The sequence below is a fragment of the Myotis lucifugus genome, unplaced genomic scaffold (genome assembly GCF_000147115.1).
Source record: "Myotis lucifugus unplaced genomic scaffold, Myoluc2.0 scaffold_1, whole genome shotgun sequence".
Taxonomy (NCBI): domain Eukaryota; kingdom Metazoa; phylum Chordata; class Mammalia; order Chiroptera; family Vespertilionidae; genus Myotis; species Myotis lucifugus.
In genome coordinates, this window is record NW_005871049.1 from 12,406,243 (window position 1) to 12,416,313 (window position 10,071).

General features: G+C 46.9%; 1 protein-coding gene across 1 annotated transcript in view; it reads right to left on the reverse strand.

The window, feature by feature from the left end:
* MAML3 (mastermind like transcriptional coactivator 3) overlaps positions 1 to 10,071 on the reverse strand; it is a 379,162-nt gene that overhangs the window by 6,291 nt on the left and 362,800 nt on the right. The window contains 2 exon segments of the mRNA XM_006081704.3: positions 551 to 635; positions 5,590 to 5,856. Coding sequence (XP_006081766.1) covers positions 551 to 635; positions 5,590 to 5,856 — 352 coding nt within the window.

The following is a 10,071-nucleotide window of genomic DNA, read 5'->3' on the forward strand; positions in this document are numbered from 1 at the left end:
ATTGGGCCAACAGGCACTGGTATGTTCTTACTGGTTGTTGAACTATTGAAATACTTCTTGTACCTTTGGCAAAGAACAGTTGCTTCAGCCCCCCACAGCCACCCTGACCCCTCCCTGAGCCCACCAGGATCTCTCTGGAGCCCAGTGACCAAAAGGTTGCCTGGAACAGCAATGGGTCTCCAGAATGCTTTTGATTGGTTGGTATTCTCAGTTCTTAAATATCCTATATAATAAAAGCCTAATATGCTAAGTGTCCGACTGTTCGTTCAACCGTTTGACCAGTTGCTATGAAGTGCACTGACCAGCAGGGGGCCGATGCTCTGACCAGTAGGTTAGCTTGCTGCTGGTGTCTGGCTGAACAGGACTGGATGAGATGGGCCAGACACGCCCTGGAACCAACTTCTCAGGGTCCCTCCCCAGCCTCTAAAATATTTCTTCTAATCAATTTCCATTCAATGTGCATGAATCCGTGCACTGGGCCTCTAGTTTGTAATATTACCTGACACAAACATAGCCCACAAGGCAATGTTATTGGCTACGCGGGCCTCACCTTGAAACTGATTGACCTGCTGCACAGGGTATGGATTCCGCTGGGGCTGGAGGTGCTGCCGGGGTACATGTGACTGCTGCATCTGCTGGAACACAGGACAAGAAGGGTGGAGGTGAGGTGGGGACAGAGCACGCCATTAAATAGCCTGCCGTTCTGAGGAAGGCAGGGTTCTTTCCAAAACTAAACTGTCTTGAAGAATAACATGCGTACAGGCAAGTGCAGAAAGCAGATGTGTACAGTTTGGTGAATTTTCACAAATGAACACACTCCTGGTAACCAGCATCTAGATCAGTGGTACTCAACCTTCCTAATGCCACGACCCTTTAATACAGTTCCTCATGTTGTGGTGACCCCCAACCATAAAATTATTTTCGTTGCTACTTCATAACTGTAATTTTGCTACTGTTATGAATCGTAATGTAAATATCTGATATGCAGGATGTATTTTCATTGTTACACATTGAACATAATTAAAGCATAGTGATTCATCACAAAAACAATATGTAATTATATATGTGTTTTCCGATGATCTTAGGTGACCCCTGTGAAAGGGTCGTTCGACCCCCAAAGGCTCTCGACCCACAGGTTGAGAACCGCTGATCTAGATCAAGACACAAAACACTGCCAGGATATGGGGCTTGCCGGTCATTACCCTTCATCTGACCCCGGGGAACCCCTGCCCGAACCTGACAACTCAGATCAGTTATGTCTGCTTTTGTACTTGGTTTTATGGATTTACATATATAATATATTTGTGTTGGCTTTGGTGTCTGGTTTCTTGTGGTCATTACATTTGGGAGATTCAGCCATGGGATGCATGTAGCTGTGGTCTATTCATTCTCACCGTTGAGAGGTGGTCCATCCTATTAACATGACAATGAATTTACCTGTTCTCCTACCGATGGTCACTTAGGGCAGCTCCAGGTTGGGGCTGTCCCAAATACCGAGGCTGTGAACACCCTTGTCCGTGCCTCTTGTGTGGACGTGCTGGCTCATGAGGCATGTGAGCCAAGCGGCTTTGACTTTCCATCATCAGCCTGCGGGTTTTCCTTAGCTGTGTGGGGACCGAGCTCAAAGGGACAAGCGACTCATTTGGAATGACCTAAATAGATGCTGCGGGGCTTGGAAGATGGGATTCTTAGGGGCTATGAACAAGGCTAATCTTATTCCCACGAGGCCACCCTGCCCATAAAATCCATCCCCACAAGTAAACTACCCAGCATTCACTGCCTCGAGGAAACCATGTGGGGCTCCACATGGAGCCAGAGCCAAGAGGCTTGCGTGTTAGTGCTAGTCTGTCTTCTTCCACTCACAGGAACCTGCTTTGCCCGTGCTTTTACCCATATTCTGGCAAGGCCACTATGATCATTACCATGCTGTATGTGAAAAGGGAGAGAAAATAAGAGGTGGAGAGAGCAGAGAGAGGGGTCTTAGTTCTCAGCCTGCCGTCAAGTAGCTGAGTGACCTCGGCATGTCACTTAACCTCCTTCTGCAGCTAATATTCACTCGGCACCTTTCATCTGAAGGGCTACAAAGAACATACAGCTACGGCCCTGCTCTGTAGCGTGTTCATTATAAAAACAACACACACTGACTACTTCTTGACACGTGTTTATTTCTATTTTTTCTCTTGTTTTTCTTCTTGGGCAGCTCTGTCATTTCTTTTTCTCGTTTCTCGACAAGGCCAGACAGCACCCTGGCAACCAAAGGAAAGAACAGCCTCTGCCCTGTGTACCCCATCCTGTGGTGCCTACCTTGGTGTTTTGCACAAACTGTTAAAATTAATTGTGTAGACAAGCAACTGTGCTAATCTTTTAGGCAGCAAAATAAGGGCATTCTTGAAAGTAAGATGAGCTCATAAAAGCTTCTCCTCAGCCAAATTCCCCACTTACTGTCCTACTTACAACCTGATACACAGTGGGGTGGCCTGTGCTGGGATGGGCGGGGCTCCAGTCTCGGCGCCGCCTCTCTCTAACCCTGTGATCTCAGATAAGTCACCTCAGCTCCCTGGCCGCTGTTTCCTTAAATGTAAAATGAAGGCACTCGATGATCTCTAATGTTTCTTTCAGATAGAAAATTCTAGGTTCTGTGGAACTTTCGGGAATGCAGGAATGGCAACACGGCCGGCACGCTCTGAGAAGAGGGCATTAAATGTCACTCCACCTCTGCTTTCAATCTGCTCTGTTCTGATTTCTAAGTCCACTGAGAATGATTTTTAAAAAATACATTTTTATTGATTTCAGAAAGGAAGGGAGAGGGAGAGAGAGATAGAAACATCAATGATGAGAGAGAATCATTGATTGGCTGCCTCCTGCAGGCCACCTACTGGGGATCAAGCCCGCAACCCAGGCATGTGCCCTTGACCAGAATTGAACCCGGGACCTTTCAGTCCATAGGCCAACGCTCTACCCACTGAGCCAGAACAGCTAGGGCCACTGAGAATGATTTTAAAGTTCCCCACGATAAGCAAGGCTGCAAGTCCTTCTGTTTCCCATCACCTGTCCTTATAGGAAAGCCAGGTGTCCCCAATATGCTGTTTACAAAATGGAAAGTGTTAGGGACACTTGGCTGCAGCAAAGACCGAGAAAAACATCTTGGCCTGGATATGGCAACATTCACTTTCAAAACACAAAGCTGACGGCCCACCCCCTGCAGACCCCGAGACAGCCTGCGTCGAGAAGCACGGCCTGCAGGTGCAGGAAAGGTGCCACAGTGCCCTGAGTTTTTTCTCGGTTTCATTTCTGGGCCAGTCCCGCAGGATGGCTGGCATGTGCGACTCTTCTGTGACATCAGGGTCATGTGCCAGGTCCCCATATACATTTGTGAAGTTTCCAAAGACCTTTACACACATTATCCCATGCAGTCCTTAAAAGACGACACGAGGAAGGCTGGGAACTTATTAAAACCTACCCTGGCAGAGGAAACCCTGCCACAGGCCAAAGACTGGACACTTTCTGACCTTGAGTGAGTTGTTCTTCCCTTGGTCCCTCATCATCTCTTGGTGCTCACAGTCAGCAAGGAATTATCCTCATTTTTAATTCTCATTTCCTTGTCTTTTCCAAGGAGCCTCGTATCTCTCCATGTCCTGGGTGAACCCTACACCAGTGGTTCTCAACCTGTGGGTTGCGACCCCTTTGGCCGTCGAACGACCCTTTCACAGGGATCGCCTAAGACCATTCTGCATATCAGATATTTACATTACGATTCATAACAGTAGCAACATTACAGTTATGAAGTAGCAACGAAAATGATTTTATGGTTGGGTCACAACATGAGGAACTATATTTAAAGGGCCAGAAGGTTGAGAACCACTGCCCTACACTCTCACCTCCTAGTCTGTGGGTGTCACCCTGTGGCCTCTCTTCTCCTATTCCTCTGCCTCCTCCCCGTTCCAGGGTTGGCTGACCTCAGCAGGTGGGCACATCCCTGGGCTGGCACAGTCGAGCTCTGCCTGGTCACAGCACACATATTGAAAGCCACCACTCAAAGTATCAGGCACACCTGAAACTTCCTGGGATTGGCTGGGGAGAGGATTTACAAAGCCCAGCTTCCCCTGAGCTGCTCCATTTATCACTGCCTGAGAGACATTCGCACGGTTCCCTGTCACACACCTTCTGCAGGGTGAGAGGGATAGAGGTTTGTTTGTACAAGAGCTGCCAGGCGGCTGACTGACCTTGCTGAAAAGGGAGATAATTACACAGCTGTTCAGGAACAAAAGCAAAAAAATGGAACCTAGGTGAACTGTGCTCGACAGTACAATTTTTCTATTTGGGGGATGACGGGTATTTCTTTGAACTGCTGCTCTTGGTTAGTAGAGATCTTAACATGTCTGTGTCCTACACAGTAGGCGGTGGAGGATGCTTGATAAATTTCCACAATTCTTATCCTATTAGGAACATTCCAGAAGGGTCACTCTGAGGCAGAGCTCTGTTGGGCCTTGAGCCTTAGATGACAACCTCACATCTCCTATAATAAAAGTGAGATGCCCTGCCCTGGATGGTTTGCTCAGTGGTTAGAGCGTCAGCTCTCAGACCCGTGAGCGTCAGGTCAGGGGTTCGATTCCCAGTCAAGGGCACATACCTTGGTTGCAGGTTCCCCAGCCCCAGTATAGGCGTGTGCAGGAGGCAACCAATTGATGTGTCTCTCTCACATCGATGGTTCTCTCTCTCCCTCACCTCCCTCTCTTCCACTCTCTCTAAAACTCAATGGAAAATATATCCTTGTGTGAGGATTAAAAAAAAAAAGTGGGATGCCCTGTATAGACCCCATAGGAGCCATCTAAGGATCTCTTGTGGAAGGCCTTTCCTGGGATAATACTAAATTAGGCATGAGCATCTCCAAAAACAAGCCGCCTCCCCCCGGCAAAGAACCACACTGAAGCAGACAGGAGCAGCCCACAGGGAAGGCTCTCCTTCAGAGCTGGAGGAGTCACATGGGGAAGGTGGACAAAGATGTCTAAGGAAAAGCTTTGTGTCAGGCCTGCCTTGAACTTAAAGATTTCTCGAGCTGTTTTCAAAGCTGTTGGGAGTTTTCTTAAATCTGCCCCCTTTCTGTGACCTCAGGTTCAGGCTTCCAGGTAGTTCCGTGGGCCCTTTCATTCTGCTATTGTTCCTGTTCCATTGTTCATGGCCGATTCAATCCCTCCTCCCCACACTTTCTTTTAAGAGACAAGGTTCTCTGAATTCTTTTTCTTTTTCCTATTGCTAGAAATATTAGAGCTTATGAAGAATGGGAGCCAGCCCTCCCACCTGCATGCTGATTACAGCAACCCCTGCACCAGAAACCCAGAGAAAAGGAGTCAGACTCCAATGGAAGACACATCTCTGGCAAATGGGCTTTCAAATGGATAGCGAAGCCTCTCTTTTCAGAACAAACTAATTTACTCTAAGGAAAATTCTAACCAACTGAAAGGTCTAAATTCTGCAGGTTCTCCTGTGAACCCAGGAGACTGAACATCCTGAAGAAGGACCTGCCCCGTACCTCCCTCCCGGACACCAGGGGCTGAATAAATGCTCGCTCGGACACCATGGGCACGTTACCTGCTCGGCAAGAATCTGCTGCTGCTGCTGCTGCTGCTGCTGTTGCTGCTGCTGCTGCCTTTGCTCCCGCAGGAACTGTTGCTTCTGCTGCTCCATCAACTGGGCCCGCTGATCAATGAGCATCTGCTTCATGATGGCCGCCTGGGGCTGGTTGCCCAGGAAGCCCGGACCCGAGGGGCTGGCGCCGGAGACCATGCCACCTGAGCCTGGGGGCACGGAGGACTGCATGGGGCCCGTGGTCCGGGGAAGCCCAACTGGGTGCTGCTCCTAGGAGGAGAGAGAGGCCAATTCAGTGATTGCACATTTGAAGGGAAGCGTGGGGGAGGGCAGGGGCAGAGGCTCTGACCCAAGGGGTCGTGAGTGGCCCACATTATGTTTTTATACAAACAATACAGCCGACCGCAGAGGTGGCCTTATCACAGTGGAGCTGGAGCGGCTCCAGGGGCACAGTCACAGAGCATGGCTCTGGGGATCTGAGACCAAGTCCCATCTGTTTTGGACGGGACTGACTAAGGGACAAGGACTGGGTTTCCAGCTAACATTCTGTTTCTCCAAAGGAAAGGAAACAAACCCTTAGGCGGAGCCTACCTTAAGTCTTGAAGGAGACAGCCTGAGTTTACCTCTTACTTCTTATTGCCTACCTGGCCAAAATGAACTTCTTAGGTAGTATGAAAGGCATTCACAGAAGTTTGCTGCAATTTACTAGTTGACAGATCTGCTATTTGATGGAATTCTAATCACAGACGAGCCCTGAACAACGTGGGGTTGGGATGCTGACCCCTGTGCAGTTGAAAGTCCGTGCATAATTATTGACTCCCCCAAAACTTTATAGTCCTCCCTCAGAAGGTACGGGGAACTGGTTCTAGGCCCTCTCATGGATACTGAATCCGTGGCTGCTCAAGTCCCTTATCTAAAATGGTGTAGATCAATGCATACTGTCGGCCCTCCATATCCACAAATTCCCAACTGTGCACTGAAAATACTGTTTTCTACCCGCAGTTGGCTAATGGCAGATACGAAATCTGAGATACAGAAGGCCAACTGTATATTTATTGAAAATAACCTGTGTATAACTTAACAAAAGGAAGATAAACAACCCAATTAAAAAATGGGCAACGGACCTAAATAGATACTTTTTGAAAGAGGACATCCAGAAGGCCAAGAGACATATGAAAAAATGCTCAAAGTCACTAATCATCCGAGAGATGGAAATCAAAACGACAATGAGGTACCATCTCACATCTGTCAGAATGGCTATCATCAACAAATCAACAAACGACAAGTGCTGGCGAGGATTCGGAGAAAAAGGAACCCTCCTTCACTGCTGGTGGGAATGCAGACTGGTGAAGCCACTGTGGAAGACAGTATGGAGTTTCCTCAGAAAACTAAAAATGGAACTCCCATTTGACCCAGTGATCCCACTTCTAGGAATATATCTCAAGAAACCAGAAACACCAATCAGAAAGGATATATGCACCCCTATGTTCATAGCAGTACAATTCACCATAGCTAAGATTTGGAAACAGCCTAAGTGCCCATCAGCAGATGAGTGGATTAAAAAACTGTGGTACATCTACACAATGGAATACTATACTGCTGTAAAAAAGGAAGGAACTCCTACCATTTGCAACAGCATGGATGGACCTGGAGAGCATTATGCTAAGTAAAATAAGTCAGTTGGAGAAAGATAAATATCACATGATTTCACTCATTTGTGGAATATAATGAACAACATAAACTGATGAACAAAAACAGATCCAGAGACAGAGAAGCATTGATCAAACCGTCAAACCTCAGAGGGAAGGCAGGGGAGGGTGGGGGGAAAGGGGAGAGATCAACTAAGATAACCAATGGACACAGACACCAGGGGGATAAGGGCATGAGTGGGAGGGTAGGAGGGCAATGGGGGGGGGGGGATAAGGACACATATGTAATACCTTAATCAATAAAGAAAAAGAAAGAAAATAAACTGTGTATAAATGGACCTGTGCGGTTCAAATTTGTGTTGCTCAAGGGCCAACTATAATTGTGACATCTGAAAGCTTCGATAAATGTAAAAAAAAAAAAATCCTGTTAGTGAGAGTTGTTGATGGTGCGAAGTGGAAACCTGTCACATTGCCCAAAGATACATAATCTCCCAACATCTTCAAAAACAGAATTGAGTCTCACATGTCTGGGAAAATTTAAAGGCGGGGGGTGGGGGTGGGGTGGGGTGGTTGAATTGGGTATCTATAATTATGTGTCGGTCATTCAAATGATGGCAACTTTTGAGCATTGATCCTTAAGGGATAGGAAGTAAAGTGGTAGAGACCTATTTACACACAGTGCAAGCTACTACTTGAGATAGTGCTGAGTGGGGAAGTCTGTAACAGCTGACAGTGTAGACGAGTGGGGGAAATGCTCACTGGAAGTGTCGGTGTAAGACCAAAACATTCAGTTTGCAGACACTGCCTTTCCTGTTCATTCCACCAGGCACACCTGGGAATGGCAAGTATTGTCTGAACGTTCCGCAGAAATGTTCCTTGCAGTTCATTCAAGTTTCTAGTAATTAATTCCTACTCTACCACCCAAACAAAACAGGCCAAACAACCAACTAAACAAAATAAAACAAAACACCATTACTCCTCTCACCTGGGAAATAAGAACCCAGGAAGCTCTGGTTAGTTAGTGCAGTAGCCCAGGTCACACAGTTAATCAATGGAAGAAGCAGAACCAGAACACTGCTCCTGAGTCTAAGTGCGTATTGTTTCCACTAGCACAGGCCTTTCCCAGGCCACAGGTCCATGCTGCCACGCGTGCACTTAAGAACTGCCTGCAGACAAAACAGATAGTATGTCTCCCATAAGCGTCCTGTGTTCTATTGTTTGAATGCAAGTGTCACTGCTGAAGTTAATAAAATTTGCCTTTCTGTATTTTGTCTGTACACAGACAATGATTAGGTAGAAGACGATGTGACTTTATGTTAAAAAGACCTTATACTAAAAATGCCAGGAACCTTCATGCTACCGGTTTACTTGACTCCTGAAGGGACCAAGATATTTGTCTTTCCTTTGCTCCCAATGTTTACTACCTGCTTTCCAAGCCCTTCCCGTAGCTAAAGCTGTTTCTTCCCACCTTTAGAACAAAGGGCTAAATGACTAACTTAACACCTTAAACAATTCACACCTGAAGGACAGGTTAACCAATCAGCAAAAATACGATATATGGGGCTTGCTCGGTCTACCTCCAGGTATTTCACTATATTTATTTCCCAGTTTGGAAAGAGAAGAGTTGGCAAGAAAATGAGACCCAAGGGAAGATAAAGTTTTCTTCAGCTTGATTTTATGAGAGGGCTGGTCTGGGCAGGCCCTGTTTATTTTTGCGCACTTTGAGATATTCTTGTCCTGTGACCTGCCCGGGAAGCTGGGGCGCATGCTCAGAAGTGGTACGTAGTGACTTGTTGCTTTCTCAACCTAGCCACGGTGAGGATGCTGATACATCCAACTACTTTTGGCCCCTGTCTCCCTGTGCCAAAAATACATACTTCGGAAGCACAGAGGGGGGCCCTGGCCACAGTTGGTTAGAGCATCATCTGGACATGCCAAGGTTGTGGGTTTGATCCCCAGGTCAGGGCACATACAAGAAGCAACCAATGAATGCATAAATAAGTGCAACAACAAACTGATGTTTCTCTCTCTCACTAAAAATCAATCAATAAAAAATTTGTTTTTTCTAAAAAGCAGAGTGGGGAAAAAAAAACCCTTTTCAAAAGAATAGTTAGGTTATTACTCCCCAGGATTATATATTTCCCTAAATGATTCCCTCCCCAAAATTTTGTCTTCAGGTTTCTCGCTGAAGGCCTGAAGACCGAGAGGCAGGAGGGCTACCTGCATTTTTAAAGGCTTGCCTTGCCAATGAAGCATTGTGGATCTAGTAATTACACCTTTAAGACTCTCCCAACCAGCTCTGCTGCATTCAGTGGCTGGCCAGACTCAGGTGTGTATTGCAGAGCGTGAAGACTCACCAAGTGACTCACCTTACACAGTGAGCTGGCTGAGGCCATTAACTGTTTCATATTACATGGTGGCTTTTAACCTCCAGGCCAAGAGGGCTTGGTGAGCAATCGCCTGTCAAATTTCAGGACTTCATGCCACCGCTCTTGTTTCTAAGGTGGATACACAGTGTGTGCACAGTTAGAGAAAACCGGGCTGAGCTTTCCTCACCAGGACTGTCATGCCTTGAAGCCAAATGATGCAGTATTTTTAGTTTTAATTACGGGGCTTGCTCTCCACCCCATCCCCCCACCAAACGACCTCCCTCATTCAGTCTCTCCCTGTCAGCAATCCAAATGGTGACATTGATCTTCATTACTCCCCAAACCTTTCACTCTTCCGTAAAATAAAGGGGGGGGGGGGGGAGGGGTGTGGGACAATAAAAAACCAGTGAAGCTATTTTCCATTTTCTTTTTCTCCCCGCAGGGAAAAAGATCCTTAGCCATTTTTC